This window comes from Podarcis filfolensis (assembly GCF_964270895.1).
Source record: "Podarcis filfolensis genome assembly, chromosome: 6".
Classification (NCBI taxonomy): domain Eukaryota; kingdom Metazoa; phylum Chordata; class Lepidosauria; order Squamata; family Lacertidae; genus Podarcis; species Podarcis filfolensis.
This window is the reverse complement of record NC_139609.1, coordinates 79,731,867-79,749,432: the sequence shown is the minus strand read 5'-3', so window position 1 is coordinate 79,749,432 and position 17,566 is coordinate 79,731,867. Positions and strand designations below refer to the sequence as shown.

General features: G+C 42.7%; 1 protein-coding gene across 1 annotated transcript in view; it reads left to right on the top strand.

Moving 5' to 3' along the window:
• Positions 1 to 13,125, top strand: part of KCNB1 (potassium voltage-gated channel subfamily B member 1) — a 196,482-nt gene extending 183,357 nt beyond the window's left edge. The window contains exon 3 of the mRNA XM_083618529.1: positions 1,555 to 13,125. Coding sequence (XP_083474655.1) covers positions 1,555 to 3,585 — 2,031 coding nt within the window. The 3' untranslated portion in view covers positions 3,586 to 13,125. The remainder of the gene's footprint in view (positions 1 to 1,554) is intronic.
• The last annotated feature ends 4,441 nt before the right edge of the window (positions 13,126 to 17,566 follow it).

Below are 17,566 nucleotides of genomic sequence, written 5' to 3'. Positions count from 1 at the left end.
AGAGGCTGAAGGGTTACTGGACCCAGGGGAAGACTCACCTTCCCCTGACAGGGCTGGGAGAGGCGTACCTGTAGGCACTGTGTCTTCAATCACCTCCGGAGCCAGAGAGGATTCACCTGGTGCCTGCTCCTGAAGTTCTGGCACAGATGCAGGTGCTTCAGATCCAAGGCCCTGCCCCAGCTCAGCTGGCCCTGGAGGCGGGGACTCCTGTGCAGGCTGGGGTTCCTCCGGTTCAGCCTCTGAATCGGATTCCCAGGCCATCACATCCAGGTTCTGGGAGATGGAGGGTCTGGAATGACAACATGTCATCTGGGTGTTGTTCTGGCTGTCCCATTATTTCCCAGTTTTCCCCCTCATCTGCCTCTGAGCTGTGACCTCCCGCAAACCACTGTTGTAAATCTATACTGTCTTCATCTTCCTCCTCCCTGGAAGGCTCAGGAAAGGGAGGCGGTCTCCACCATTCCTCCTCTGCCCGGTCCCTGACAAATAACATACAAAAATGCATTATGTATAGGGAAAATTGCTGTGCAAAAATGTGTATTTGGGGGGCAATTGTGTTTATTGTTTTTAAAGCAAGCTGATGTTGGGAACTGAATTTAAGGTTGGAGGAAACAGAAATTGACAGATTTGCTCATCATTAATAGGTGCCTGGCAATTTACCATGATTCCTAATCTTTCGAAGGCCTCAGGCTTCTTTACCAGATGTATTAATCAGATTAGGAAGGGTATAACAATCATAATGTTTGAGATACAGATGAGGTTAAACCAAGTTAACAAGGAAAGAACTAATCTTAAATGGAATGTCGAAAACACACCCTTGGTAGCTGAAATGGCGAGTATGGATATGGTACATAATCCCAACATCTGCTGAAATATCAAAATTTGACTGGTCCCAAGGGGACCCAGATTTGAGAGCAATTACAGGAAGTCTGGTCATTACATATAAATATCTATTTTAATGTATTACTGAATTACTCAGAAAAGATTTTTAGCATAAATATGAAAGTGCTTTATCAACAAAAGAAATCAAGGTACTATTGCCCTTCACTGTGAGCAGATTATCTGCTTGGGAAGTAGAGGAACCTAAGAACGTTTCTTAATTCCATAACTATAGATGGGGAGGTCATTTGTAACACCTAAGTGTTTTAACAAGAACACATGAAATTCCACTTCTTATTTCCCTTAAAAGCAATAATCTTGGCAGGTCGTTTCACATGTTTACTGCCTTTTGTTTCATTTTTAAAAAATTAAATTTATATCCCATCCTTGAACATGAAGGCTACCAGGGTAGTGCCTGGGATCTGTGTATAAAATATGTAATACAAAGACCATTATGCAATGATATAAAGCAAGTATCCAAAACAAAAACGATGGTTTGTATCCAACTAAGTTCCACCCAGAGCAGCCCTATTGAGGCCTATGGACCTAGGCAAGCCGTGCCCATCCATTTCAGCATTTGATGTGCAAAAATGAGAGCAGGAAATGAAATGATTTTAACGATGCTAAATCATTACCCATTTCAGTGGCCCTAACCACTTTCTGTTTTCTTTGCAGATTTTGGCAATCATTTCCATCATGTTCATCGTCCTCTCTACAATTGCCTTGTCACTCAACACTCTTCCTGAGCTCCAAGGCACAGATGAATATGGAAATTCCACCGATAACCACCAGTTAGCCCATGTCGAGGCTGTGTGCATTGCATGGTTTACAATGGAATACCTCTTACGGTTCCTCTCCTCTCCTAAGAAATGGAAGTTTTTCAAAGGGCCGCTGAATGCTATCGACTTGTTAGCCATCTTGCCATACTACGTCACCATCTTCCTCACAGAGTCAAACAAAAGTGTACTTCAGTTCCAGAACGTGCGGAGGGTCGTTCAGATATTCCGTATCATGAGGATACTCCGAATTCTCAAGCTAGCTCGGCACTCCACCGGTTTGCAATCCCTGGGATTTACGCTGAGGAGAAGCTACAATGAGCTTGGGTTGCTCATTTTGTTTCTGGCCATGGGGATTATGATATTTTCGAGCTTGGTGTTCTTTGCAGAAAAAGATGAGGAGGATACGAAATTCAAGAGCATCCCAGCATCCTTCTGGTGGGCAACCATAACTATGACAACAGTTGGCTATGGAGACATCTACCCTAAAACCCTCTTAGGTAAGATCGTCGGTGGCTTGTGTTGCATTGCTGGTGTCTTAGTCATTGCCCTCCCTATACCAATCATTGTAAATAACTTCTCTGAGTTCTACAAAGAGCAGAAGAGGCAGGAAAAAGCCATCAAGCGCAGAGAAGCTCTTGAAAGAGCAAAAAGAAATGGGAGCATTGTGTCCATGAATATGAAGGATGCTTTTGCCCGTAGTATAGAACTGATGGACATAGTGGTTGAAAAAAAGGGAGAAAATGCAGGCAAAAAGGATAAAATTCAGGACAATCACTTATCCCCAAGCAAGTGGAAATGGGCCAAGAGATCTCTCTCCGAAACTAGCTCCAACAAATCTTTAGAGACAAAGGAACAAGGGTCGCCAGAAAAGGCTCGCTCATCTTCCAGTCCTCAGCATCTGAATGTTCAACAGCTGGAAGACATGTACAGCAAAATGGCGAAAGCTCAGTCCCAGCCCAACCTCAACATGAAGGAGTCAGGTCAACCCAACAAGCAAAAGGAAGAATTAGAAATGGAAGCTATTCCTGGCCCTATGGTCCCTTTGCTGACCACTCGGGCAGATGGAATAATTGACATGAGGAGCATGTCAAGTATTGACAGTTATATAAGCTGTGCTACAGAATTTCCTGACTCTGGGAGATATTCCCATAGCCCACTAACTACGCTGCCTAACAAAGGTGGGATAAATCCACTTCAGGATCCATATAGGCCAGAGGGAAGCGGGTCTAAATTCATGGAGATAAAACCAAATCTAGAAAGCAGTCGTTGCTCTACGTTTTTCATAGAGAGCCCCAAAAGTACCATAAGAGTCACCAATCCTCTAAAATTAAGATCTCTGAAGGTTAACTTTATGGAAGAGGATGCCATAGGACCAACAGCATCAAACGTCCTGAGAATATACCCAGATCCCCTCAAGAGCAAAGGAGCAACAGGAGCAGCTACAGATAGTTCTGGACACTCTGATCGGTCTTTAATGAGTCCAGAAACCTCTATCTATACTACTGCAAGTACTCGAACACCCACAAAATCCCCCGAGAAGCAGGCAGCAATAGTTTTCAACTTCCACGATGCTGGGATACATAAATATATTGACGCCGACACTGATGACGAAGGTCAGTTGCTGTATGACTCAAGCCCTCCCAAAGCCCCACCAGGAAACCCAGCTCCCAAATACAGCATTACACATGGTGGCTATTTAAGGCAAAGGGATAGTGTTTATAGAACAGAGAAGAACCACTTAGAGACTGCAGCTTTACCCTCCTCACCCAAGCTAATTGGGCAAAATTGCCTTTATTCCATGGAAAGTATCACTGGAAGAACCCGTGGTAACCAGGAAACTATCAAATTAGAGAACCACATTTCACCCGAGGTTCACATATTACCGGGTGGAGGAGGACATGGTAACACACATGATCAAAAGATCTGACATGTAACCCAGAACTTTTGGTGAAAGCTGAAAAGGAATGCCTTTACACTCAACACACGAAGAAGAGCTTCTGCATGGCATGAACTTTTGACTGAAACAAGCCACCTGTTTTTTAAAAGCAAGAGGATGCCCTCAAGGTGGGCTCAGGAATAAGTCCTTCTCTGGATCCACTACAAAGTTACTGCCTACAGCCATCAACTGAAACGAAGATTGTGCATCTTGGTCATAATTTGATCTCCTTTCGACTTCCTTCATTGAAGTTAGTGTGACCAAATATTCCATTCACTCCCCCCCCCCCCACTTTTTGATGGATCTCTTATATGTGGCAGTATCAGCATCCGACACTGCAGTACCCCTTTAAAGGAGACCAAGGTGGCCAGAGTCAAATACTGGAAGAAATGGTTAGATGTGGTAAGAATAATCAGTGATGCAACACTTTTAGCATGAGGGCAACTGTTTCAAAGATCCCCAGCTATGCCTTCTTCTCTGAGGGATACGAGGTCGAAAGGTAACAGAACGGGCTGGTTAAATTGCGGATTCAGTGAATTGAGAAATAAACTGTTTAAATTCTCTGTGTGTGCTTAATACTTCAAGATTCATTGAGACCTGAAGTTTTCTTTATAAAAAAGTAACAGCAGGGTGAGTTGCACCACTTGTATCTAAATCCAAAACACCCCTTCAAAATTATAGCTAAGAATAGCACTTATTACTGCTCATAGTAACACCAAAACAGAGATCAGGAAAGCAGTTTTTAAACTGAGATTAGAAAGGCAGTTTTCAAACTGAAAAGACAATGGGAATGGGTGTGTGAAGGAAGCATTGTTCTACTGTTATGGGTGAGAGGGTTTGGTTGGTATTCTTAGAAGGGAGCAACCAAGATGTAGCTGACCCTTTTGTGTGTTGGGGGAAGGCTACTACCCAAAACCACAGCCATAAGGTAAACGAAAGGACAGTGCAACCCCTGGAGATTCTGACCAAAGCATTGAACTGGGAGTCCATACTGGTTTTATGATCGTCTCCAGCACCAAAGGGGCTAAAGTTAGTAGTATGAAAAGGCATTAAATGTCGGCTCCCTGAATTATTTGCACATCCTTTCATGGCTTACACCTAATCTGTTATCCATGCCAGAAGAATCTTTCTGCCACATTTTGCACTTAAATAGCGCAGAATGAAAAGATATGCAAGTTTTAAAAACATAAATATGCAAAAATACTAACAACAATCTTAAGCAATTAGCCTGATCCTCCTCTCGTTTGGACTGGTTGTGAATCATAAGAGGCTCCCGCTGGAGTTTCACAGGTGTGGTGTAAATGAGAAGAGAATCAAGTTTCAAATATTTTGTTTTTAAACTGGCCATTTTAAAGAAAACCATAAAAACCAGCTTGGATTTATAACGTAGGCTGGTATATTAAATCTTGTATCATTTAGGTTTGCTGATATCAAAAGCACTTTATGTTGATTTTATTATTGCGTTTGACAAAGGTGGCGTAGAGAAGCAGAGAGAATGTATTTTTTTAAATAAAAACAAACAAACAACCTAGCACTTTAAAACAAGCACTATCTTGATTTGTGCCTCGTCACATCTGTGATTTGTTACCCACCTGGTAACGAACTGCGATAACTGTGATGATAACACTTAATGTTGTGTCCATTGTTGCTGTAGTATATGTGTCATTGAAAGTTTGACTTCTCTTTCAGGGTACACTGTACTCTGATGTGGACTCAAAGTCTAGTATAAGAGGTGGGCAGTAGAAGAAGAAACTTTAGGTCACTGCCTTCTCCCCAATAAACACATGTGAAATAGACATGAACTAAACTTCGGAGCAAGTTGGTAAAAGTAGTATAGAGAAATGTCATGTTCTTGTTTTCCTCCTTCAATAATAATGTGGGTTTTGTTCAGTTTTTCTAGGAAGATATCAAAATATTGCATATGGGCTATATGCAATATTTTCACTGGCCATATTCAAGGACTGAGGTTTAAAAACCTGGGAATAGTGAAGTTTTTTGGCCAGTACATCAAATTAAGGTTGCTTCCAGTTGGGTGTATATTATGGAATGGGTGCTCCTCATGCATGCAGATTTTTCGCAGCATCCACATTACATTGCTGGCATCAAAATGCTGGCCTGTATTCTCTCCTGCACCCGTATCATCTGGATTTAGCCTTCCCAAGGCGAAACCCAAAACGTTTAGAAAAAAGACCTGTTGTCAGTGACCTGTGTGCAGTATCTGAATGGCCCATTTACAATATTAAGCCTCCATTTGGAAGCACAGTAACCTTTTTAGACATGGGTGTTTTATCAGTGAAGTGCATTGCACCTACAGTGGTGCATAAACCACCTGCATGCTACAGGCCTCGAGGCTCAATTTTTCTGAAACGAAAAGCTGTCAGTAATATATTGCACCCTTGAAAAAGACTACCCCACTATCTGGATATACATGTTTCGTCAAACAGTTACGTTTCCAATGTAATATAGTCATTGGTTGGTCATGACTGTCATTCTTGTCCATTCAAGCTGTACTGTACTCTTGCCTCTAATGCACACAGCGTGGATGGACAAAAGCAATAAGCGCATTGGGGTTGTCATTATCGCTTTGTTAAGTTAGACCTCTGGCTGGCACAATATTATATGTAGGTATGGAGATGTTGCACATTGGCTGAATTATTCAGTAATCCAGTATTGTTGGGATTACTGAATAATTTCCCAATATTTCCAGAGAGGCCTTACAGTTACGCTATTGTCCTATTCACTCACATGCGCATAAGACAGATCAAGATATGGATAAGCTCAAATTGTGTACAGTTTAGGCCAGTAAAAGTCGGATAAGCTCCTTTCCGTGCAAGAAGTCGCACAGTCAGCAGCCAAAAATGCACCTCTGTATTCAAAATCTCAACAGAATAGCATATTTGAAAAGAACACCCCCTACCCCAAGTTAGAAGTCTGTCTTTGTTCATTCAAAACTTGCATTAAGGGTGAGCCTCGCAGTAATTCATACAATGTACTTAGAAGAGTTAAGTTGTAACAATCAAATAATTATTAGGAACTAATGATATAGCAAATGAGCTTTAAGCATATTATTGCAGTGATCCATTCTTAATTAAACTGACTATTAAGTGAGTTCCATTGAACTCGGGAAGCTTCCTTCATGTTTAGGACTAGACTCTGGGAAAGATTATTTTAGGGATGAAAACCAATTGCTACAGAAAACTCCCATGTATTTTAAGTGAGGGGGTGTTAAATAGTTTCAACACTGGGATTGGCAGGGAGGCAAGACCTAGACTGCTTATGTGCTTAAGCAAAGGCAAGTGAATTAGGTCATTTGCAAGTCAAACCCCTAAATTGTTTGTGTTAAAAGTCTGTCATGTCCATTATCAGCACAAATGTTTTAAATAAAAACAAATTCAGGGAAAAATTACTTTTTGATATATAAAAAGTATACAGTGGTGATTTCCACATTGCATATTTTAGAGCTGATTCTTTCATGTAAAAAGTTTTCAGAGGAATTGTATTTTTCTTATCCGAAAGCAAATGCGTTTGACTATAGCCATATAGAGAAAGTATTTAACAAATCGCTATTGGAAATGAGACATTTGAGTTCCTAGATGACAGTCACAAGAATCGCGGCGTTTAAAAAACAAACCTGGAATATCAACTGGTGCAACTCTCCTTGTAACCAAAGGCCCTGTTATTGCCTTGCGTGGACATAGTGTGACACAAAACTATCATTCATCTAGCGCAAACTTCTCAAGTAGCATGTTACCGGGTCACTTTTGACAGCTTTGTTCAAAAGTATCATAAAGTATCTATCCTTTGAGTGCAAACCGCCAAAGTCCTATAGATTTCTTATAGAAAGAGAATAATTAAAGATGGGCATACACTATGCTCAAAAACATTTCTTTCTTCTGTTTGTGAAAGTGTTATTCTAGCTCACATTTTGTGCCCCGCAAAAAACAAACAAACATGGATCTCTGGGGCAAACCGCACTGCTGTGAATGGGTTCTACACAAAACCATAGCAATGGTCCTGTATCTTCTGTTCATTTCAGTGCAGCTTGCACCGGAGAACCTAGGATTGTGTCCTATGATTAATTTAAATTAAATGATGCCTGACAATGAACTGCTTTGTACAAACTAAGTATAGATGTATGAGCACTGGGAAATCTACTCTGAACTTTTGAGAAGCATTTGGAATGAAAGGAAAAATCCAAAAGAATTGGGGAAGGGTCTGCACTCATCACAAAAGGGAACAGTAGTGGGGTGGTTTTTTTAGGGGGACCACAGTTCAGAAATCCATAAAGTATTGAAAATAACGCCTCTGTACAATTTGCTTGTTTGTTAGATGCATAGCTGGCCCTTTCACTAGCTGAAGTTGCCAAGAGGAGGTAGAATGAGCAAACACTCTGTGTGGTAAACCAGTTGCTGTGGCCCTACAGTAAAACAGACAAGCAGGAGTCCCATTTGATGTGTCTCTTGATGGGCTGTCCCAATTCAGACTGCTGAAGAGAGAATGAAATCTTTTAAATTTCACTCTGTGGAAACACACACATCCAAAACACCGATTGCCTGAAATAGGCTTCAGGTTTGAAGGGGCCTGGGACAAAGCACCCTTAGGTGAGCTCCCTCCTCTGTCATTGGGCTCTGCTGGTCTTCCCTAGTGGCAGCAATCAGAGCAGCACCAGGTAGCTGTTGCCCAGCCGCCATTTTGATTTCCCACAATGCCTTCAACACAGCACACTGCACTGAGGCATGGTGGAAAATAAGTATGGTATCTAGACTAACTGCCGGGTCTTCGCTTAAAATGCTGGGCCAAAAAAATATTAAAGGAGGGTCAGGGCAGGCAACAGGCAGGGCTGGAGGCCCAGGAGCTGCCCAAGGGTGCTGGGTGCCCCGGAAATGGTACTGCCCAGCAGAACTTGTTTTCTCGTTAAATCTTTTTTTCTAAAAGATACAGAGATGCATGAGAGAAAGAAGAGAATCCAGCGAACAATAATGAGCATACGAGATGAGAGAAAGTGGAGTGTAGGTATCTACTTTGGAGATAGACCATTTGCTGGGATAGTGAGGGAAAAAAATTCCAGTGCAGAAGCTCCTAAACTAACCATAGTTAAATGGTCCTCTTGACCCCATAAACTTTATTGGCACAAAGTATTCGCTCGGCATTTGATCATCAGCACTTTCCTTTTTTAAAATCTTTGCCTATGTGCTATGCACCATGCAAATAAACAAACATATTACAGGGCAGAATTCGCCTAACAAGTCCCATGAGCGGACACTGCTCAAGGACTTCCATTTGTGCAACAGTGGTTTCCCCTCTCTCCTCCCCCCAAAATTGGCCCGGGTGGGTCAGGAGAACCCCCAGAAATGGTGCATAGAACTGTGTGCTGGGGGAGGAGAGGGAAATCATGTCATCTGACAAACCTTGTACCTGCCTCCATCTTTATTTGCCTGCCCCATGATGGACAGCAAATGGGTTGAAAAGAACGAGTGCAGACCTTGCACTTAGCTTAGGGGCAACAATTCTCTCAGCTGCTAGCTTGCTTCTTCTTTTTTCCTTTAGCAAGAAAAAAAATAGCTGTATTTGTGATTATGGTAGATTTCTCAGTGCCTTTTTTCATAGAAACATCACCTAAGCACACTTCAGGAACATGAAGAGCATTGTCCTGTCCTACGGGTGGTCCACATTTTATGAAAGTCTTGAGAATCAATGATTGCAAAAGAAGAAAAAGATGACCCGCAGGGTGCGTATTTCTTCCCCGAACAGACTGTGTGGCAAAGGGCCTGGGGAATTTTCCCCCCTGCGTATATCACGTTGCACCCAAATCAGTGTGACGTGTTACCTTAGCAACTACGGCTATCATAAACTGTAGCCTTCCCTTCCCTTTGCAGCTAATAAGGTACAAGATTTTTAAGCAAAACAGTATTCTCTTCTGTAAAAAAAAAAAAGACTGTAATGTATTGATAATATTTGTACCTATTCTATATTTATGTCTTGACAGAATGACGACTGGTACTAACTTGTGATTCGTATACCAGGGGTATTTCAAGCTCATGTGGAGGTTACTAAAGCCGCATTCTCTCGACTGATACATTCCACATGACATTTGGTAGATCAGAACACTCTTCCAAAACACCCATGCCATGCCGTTGGTACAATCGCCACATAAAGCAACAATAGCAGTGGGTATTCTGTGGCATGGCTAAAACACTAATGTATGTGAACGTGGATTCGCACAGCCTGTTCACATGGCGGTTATCACATGATGGGCTTATTGTATGTCAAGCTTTGCTCCACCATGGGAATGCTAAATCTGAGGCACTCTTACTTGCTTCCACAGCTGCCAGCTCCCCAATGCGTTCCAACAGGCAACTGGACAAAAATCCAGCTATCAGCATTTAAGGGAGAAAATTAACATAACCCTCCTGCATCGTGATGATGAGGGATGCTGCAGCTGTGGACGTCCTCTTCCCCTATCTCACTACTTAGCTGCCTAACAGCCTCCGTCTGTCAACTAGCCTTAACAGTACTCAGCTTCTCAAGAGCCCTTCTTAAAGGGGATAGATGACATGGTGTCCTTTGGGTGTTGTTGGGCTTGGGGTACAGGGAGAAATTGGATTTGACTCACATTTAAAGGCCAATCTACAAAATTCACACTTTCCAAGAAAATATGTGAACCCAAACACAGCTATTCTTTAAAAATTCACTCATCTCCAACTTTTGCAACAGAAGTAAGATGTCCTAAAATGCATATAATAGGGTAAAGTGTATATTTTAAAAAATGTATTGTTGAAAATAACGTAAGAAATATTTGGGGGAATGGCATTGCAAAAATATGTATATTAAGCAGAACTAAGTACAAAAATGTGCCGATTTGGAAAAAGTCACACTAAAAGGCTGATGAATTCTCATGAGGATTTCTTAAAACATAATACAAACTGCTGCAGAAATTCAAGATTGGAAAAATGAGAAACAACACCGACAGAGCCATCCATTCCCAGTTGGGCCACAACTCCTATCATCCCTGACCATTAGCTTTTCTGGCAAGGGCTCATGGGAGTTGTAGTCCAAAAACCTCTGGAGGGCACCATGTTGACTCCCCATGAGCTAGCCAAACTGAGGCTCCTACTTACATCAAAATTACCCTCAGTAAATTGTTGTGCTTGGACACGATTTTCTTGTTTAAAGCTCCATGGAACGTCCAAGAGGAGCAATTCCATCAAACCGCCCATTATATGGGACTTTCACTCATCCCATTTTTTAAAAAAACCAGGGTTGTGGGAATCCACTCTCAATGAACTGAGAGCACAGAGGTTTCAGAGTCACTCTTTCCCTTTGTCAAATTTTCCCGTACGACCAATCATTAATTCCCCTTAGATGGTAACCAAAACAAAGCAAAAGTAGTCATGGAGGTTGCTTTATAAACAACCTGTCAGGGAGAATATGGCTTTAATAAAGTTCTGGTTGAAAGTACAGCTGTTTGCTGTTCCTCCAGTTTGCCATTGTGTTGGCTCTGTAAGTAGTGCTGAGGGGAAAGTCAGGCGACTTTCATGCATTCCAGAGTAGTCTATTTTTCTGTTCCGATAAAAAAAAATGGGGTGGGGGTGGGGAATGATATATAAATATATGACTGTATTTTTAGCAAATTTATAATAGGGCAATCAAGTCAAAATTCTTCTTTTGTATTACAGAATAATATATTAGAGTCTCTATTGTCAACAATTTCCATAGTTGACCTTCTTATTTCATTTTGCGTGTGTGTCCGATCTAAAGGAACGTTACAGTATTTTCCCACTGAACTGTGATGACTGCAAAAAGGTCGCGGAGTCCGACGTTGTCGTGTTTTGATATTCTCCTTAATCTGTCAGATGTTTCAAAAGTGCAAATGGGAGTTAACGTGAAGATTTCCTCCTTCTGTGGGAGTGTGTGTATGTTTGCGCGTGCCAGTCAGAATGGCTCAGACTCTGATCTAAGTGGAACGCAGACATGTAATCCGTTAACTTCATACTTTGACCTCCGTGAGGTCCCTTCCAGATGTACATCAGTTATAATAAGATTAAAACCAATCAGAGTGCATGGATTACGTAATGGGCTCAATCCTTTGGGCAGGATAAGTGGCCAGTTGAGAAATCTTATCCACTGCATGCTTTGTGTGCAAAAAAAGTGGGCGCTCCAAAAGTCCAGACCAGCCTTTCCCAGCCTGGTGCTATCCAGATGTTCCCAGCCAGCGCAGGCGGGAGCTGAAATCTAGAGGGCACTAAGGTTGAGGAAGTCTGGTCCAGATAATTCAGAATTCCCCTCCCCTTGAGAGCAGGAACTGGTGTGGTTAGGAAAGAGCACTCTGCACACCTTCAGAAGCACAGCATTTACCAGGCAGTGTGAAAACATAATTAAAACACAGTCCCAGCAAAGACAAGATACACAGAAACAAAAAGGCTTCCCTCACAGCCAGGCATAAGCTTATCTGTGTCAGCTTCACAGCACCGCACATCCTCCCAGGAAGCATAAACCTGCCTGCTAGCCTCCAGTGCGATTCCTCCTGCAGAGACCAGTGGGAAAGACGCTTGCCAACTTTGGAGTGGAAGCTGCGCTCTGGTGCCTGTAACAGCTGCCTGGCACTCGGAAATTTAGCAAGTGGCGTCTTCTCGATTGCTTCATCTCTGTGCCAAATAAAAAAGAAAGAAAACTGTTGAAGGCACAAGAGGCAACTGAGCCCGTGTGGTGTAATGGTTAGAGTGCCTGGGAGACTAGAGTTCGAATCCGCACTCAATAAATAAGTGGCAGGCACGGGAAACAGGGAAGTAGATTCCACTTAATGCAAAACACAGAACTTTGGTTTAAGGGAAGGGGTTTTGCAGAGGGGAAGAGCGGGCATGGATGCTTCAGTCACCTGCTCCCTGCACTTCTGCCCTGCAGGCTTCAGTATTTCCTCCTTTTCAAATATAATCTTACATCAAGCAAAAGGGCTGTAGCGCTTTGCATGCAAAAGGTCCCAGTTTCAATCATCATGTAGGGCTGCAGAGGGATGGCACTCTGTCTAAAACCCTAGAGAGTCACTGCTGTTAGTGTAGAGTCCACAAACGATACTAAGCTAGATGGACATGATAAAAGGCAGCTTCCTACATCCCTTATCGCCACACTTACTAGGTAATGAGACCAAGAGCCCTGCCTTCATTTGCATCTGGTTACTCTATTCCTTGCATAGACTAGAGGGATTTGCCCAAGTATAAACTGAGCAAAGAATCCACAATTTGTTCCAATTAGGATCTGACGTTGCTTAAATGTGCTGGGATATGTAATCAAGCAGCTGCTGTAGGCCAGGAGTAGCTAGCATGGCATCCGCCAGATGTTGTGGACTACAGCTCCCATCATCCCTCACCACTGGCCATACTGGCTGGCACTGATGTGAATTGGTGCCCAAAACGCCTGGAGGCTACCACTTTGGTTACCTCTGTTATATATATATATATAGCATGTGGCCAGGTTTGTTTGTTTGTTTTTTCTGTTCCTTTATAATAAAGAGCTGATTCCATTGCATCAACAGAATCACACGGTGTGGAAATTTATTATATAGGCCTCCAGCTCTGACAAGCAAAGGCTCCGACATGATCTAACATGAAACCTTGTGTTATATGGAACTTTCATAAAAGTAATTGAATAATGGGAAGAGCTGGTGCCAGATATCCAGCAGTCTGAAGAAATAGCCAATGGTTAGATAGATGATAGATGATAGATAGATTATGATAGATGATAGATGATGATGATAGATGATAGATATAGATGATAGATAGAGATGATAGATAGATAGATGATAGATAGATAGATAGATGATAGATGATGATAGATGATAGATAGATGATAGATAGATAGATAGATAGATAGATAGATAGATAGATAGATGATAGATAGATAGATGATAGATAGATAGATAGATGATAGATAGATAGATGTGCAGTATATGCAACAAGATGTGAACCTGTGACTGCCTTGTGCTGCAAAACACCATTTTACCACATTAAGCCTTTAATAGCTCAAATGAATATGTTTGTCCCAAATGTCAGCTGGTCCTTCCATTATCCAGTTTAGGAACCTTTTACGCAGGTAGAAGTAGTGAAATGCATTCATTAGGATGGGCAGGAAGTATGTATACTACAACTCCCATCATCCCTGATTAGTAGCCATGCTGGCTATGAGAAACTGGGAGAAACCAAAATCGGTATATTCTCCCAGCCCTAAAGGCCTGGATATTCTTCTATAAATTGCACAACCCACAGAAGTTCCAGCTGGTGGAAGTGAGGCCATGTAGTGGTCTGGTAGGTGGGTTTTGCCCTGACTGTAATGGTGTCCCCATCTTAAGTGATTTATTTCTTGCCCCAAAGAGAAGCCAACGGCATTCCGTTATGTGGGAGAAAGCAAAGAACTATGCAACACGAACTCATTGGGTATGTAATTTCAGTCCCAGGCATCTCCAGCTAAAAGGGGCCGTGTAGCAGGTGATGGGATAGACTTTTCTGCCAGAGGTCCCGGGGAGCCAGTGCCAGACAGAAAAAGCCACACTAGATGGACAAATAGCTTTATCTGGTATAAGCAGTAGTGCACAGAATGGTGCTATCCTGACTTCCTAACAGGTGAGTCACTGCTGCTTACCAGAAGGGAGAAGGGCAAGCTAGCAAGGTTGGTGCAGTGCAAATGCACCAGCAGAGTCAATCCACTGTTGCTGCCAATGTGTTTGCACTACACCACCACTTTGCCCCTCTCCCTCCCAGTAAGCAGCAGTGATTCACCTATCAGGAGGTCAGGTAAGTGCCTCTGCCCCACCATGCTGGCTGCTACTGGGTCTAAGGCACCTTCCTGTGCTCCTCTAAAGAAGCACTGCTCACTCACACAGGTTCTCTGCAGAAATTACAACGCTGCAACTGGCGAGGTTAAGGATCTGCTACAAACATCCCCATGCTGAAACCAAGAGAAAATAGTGCAAGAGTTGTTGGCCAGCCCTCTTCTAAGGCAAAGAACTTAATACAAGAGCGCTGTTTTACCTTAGGCTAAAATGCTTGTGCCACATAGCACTACAGCCAATGGAAAGCTACACCTTTGGTATGGCCTTTGGACGCTGCCCAACTTTGGAAACTTGGCTGCTGGAGAAACAGAAGAGATTATACTAGGGATGAACCTGTTTTAAAAAGTGCTCATTTACTACAAACGAGTGATGTTAAGAACATGTGTTGTTCTTCATTCTAGTTCACAACAGCTCCAGGAGCAGGCAACATGGTGGAGTGGAGTGACCTCCCTGCTGCTTACCAGGAGGGTGAGGGGTAAGGCAGTGGGGAAGGTGGTGTAGTGCTAATGCACTGGCAGGAACATCAAATTGGTTCTGTTGATACGTTTGCACTGCAATAACCTTGCCACTGCATCACCTTTTCTGCTCCCTAGTATGCAGCAGTGACTTGGCCGCTGGAAGGTCATTTATGCACCTCTGCTTCACCACTCAATCCAGTACATAGCTAATAGGGGGCATTCCTTATTCCAGAACACAGTAGCCTTCCCCAAATTGTACAGAAAAGAAGCCAGATCTCCACAGTAAGCCAAAAGTCTAGTCAGGTACAGCACAATCTTACACCTGCCTACTCCAAGGTATCTCTCTTTCAAGTTCAGTGGGGATTACACTTAGTAAAGTGATATGGGAGTCTAGCTATGATCCCATATACTCTGCCCTAAGCTCCCTGGAGAAAGAATAGGATACAAAGGCAATAAGTACACAATAAAGGCCTATTTCCATTTCATCGGCATCCAGTTTTGAAACAGACCTGCCTTTGTCCAACAAGAGAGGAAATTTAGATCAAGTGAAAAACAGCTTTTCTTGAATCAGCTGTTGAGGGGGGGAAATGTTTTCAATTATTGATTGATCAACTGACACTCTCATCTCAATCTATTTCTTGGATACCAGTGTGGCCCTTCCTCTACCCTCTCCACTCAGTTTTAAAATATAGTAACAAAATGGAGGGGGGGCTACAAATAAATAAGTTATAAAGTGAATAGTCTGGTTAGAGCAGGCGTTGAGAACCTTTGACCTTCCAGGGGACGTTGGAGTCCAGCTCCCCTCAGCACCAGCCAGCATGGCCAAGAGCACCAATGATGGGTGTTGTAGTTCAGTAACATCTGAAGGAACCCCCTGCCATTCCTGCCGTGTCAGGGTCTTTCTCTAATTAAAAGGTGCATGTTCTTCTCAGCATTAAGCAGGAAATCCCCAAAACTGGGCTTCCAGAGGCAAGAATCTAAGCTACTGCTTTCTGACCCGATATTCATTGGTGAATCAAATGCTCCTGATCAAACTTCCACATCACCCCTTATTTTATTTTCTTTACTATATTTCTAGGCCTCCCTTCAGCCACAGTTCCCAAGGTGGAACTCAGGGCTCACCCACAATTATTTTTTGCCTTGCGCTTTTTGGGCAGAAATCTGTGCTTTAAAACTCCACGTCTGAGCACCGTTGTTTTTTTCCCTCCAGAGCTTTCCCCATGAAAACCCGCTCTTTAAAGCTCAGTCGACACAAACAGGAGTCTGTGAGTCAACCGTTGAATGTTCACGCACAATACGCACACATCTGTGAACAGGCCTTCAGACAGTCCTTCCCAACTGGGATTTAAGTTTCTGCCTTGTAATCCTGAGTCATTGAACAGTATTTTAGTTATTTTGGTTATTTTCCTTGCATGCTTCCTTTTCTTCCCCTCATTTCTTGCCCCCCCCCCTTTGCTGCAGAAATGCTTGTCTCAATGTGACATTCTTGGCCACTGAGACCAGATAGCCAGTGTTTTTGGCCACAGAGAGCTGCATTTTTTAAAAGAAAAAATATTTCTCTTACACCAGGAAACTTGTTAGGAGTCTTTGCCTGTTTATTTTTGTGTATCTACAGAGTTGCTTCTCATCTTCTCTTTGCTCTGTCTTCTGTGAACTTTTCAGCTATGGAAACACAGCCGCAACATCAAAAGAACTATTGCCCCCCCAAAAAAAATGAGCAACTAACTTTTCCCCAGATTAAATAATTACTACAACAAAAGTCCTGCTTGATAATTAATCCTGTAAATACATCCTTCAAAGTGACGCACTACTAGTATTTCCCTCTGTGGCGTAATGGGTCATTGTGTCTGGCTGTTAACCAGAAGGTTGGTGGTTCAAGCCCACCCAGGGGTGGCTGTGGGTAGGATTCCTGCATTGCAGGGGTTGGACTAGATGTCCCTTGGGGTACCTTTCAGTGCTACAATTTTATGATTCTGGTACATCTCTGCATAGGGGAAGGGTACAGGCAACAGCACGACATGCATTGTATGCAGAAGAGCCACGGCTCTTGGCACTTCAGGGAGGGCTAGGAAAGACCCCAGAGAGCTGCTGTCTGTTCACATAAACAATACAGAACAAGATAGACCACTGCTGGATTCAGTAAAAGGCAGGCTCCTTTGCTCCTAGGGTTGCACAGGAATACTGCAGTGAGTGCATTCAGTACAGCAGAATGAAAATAATTCAACGTAGCCTGCTTGGAAAGCACAGGCCTCTGCTATTTCAGCTACCTAAAGCAGCTTTTATTTAGAATGGGAGTACTAGCCACAGACCATGGTGGAATCTACACACATATAAAAAATGTTCTAAAATGCTTTTTATTAAAACCTTTTTTCAAAAATACATTGAATTTTCCATAAGGCTCACCATCGCCATCTAGAGTCACATTGTATATTGCACTTAAAATGATTTATTTGCAGCTGTATAGCTGAGTCCCATGTAAGCAGTGCTCCACGAAGAGAATGACTGGCAAGGCGACATGAGCCTAGAAAAGCTATAGAATAGCAAGACTTTTTGGTGAACCTGGCTAGCAGTGTGCTTCTGCTCATCTCACTTGCAATATCCACCCATGTAGTGCAGTCTTACTTGAGCACCGGCTACTTCTGAGGTATCAAGGGATCTCAAAGGCAGAAATGTTGGAATCGCTTGCACAGCG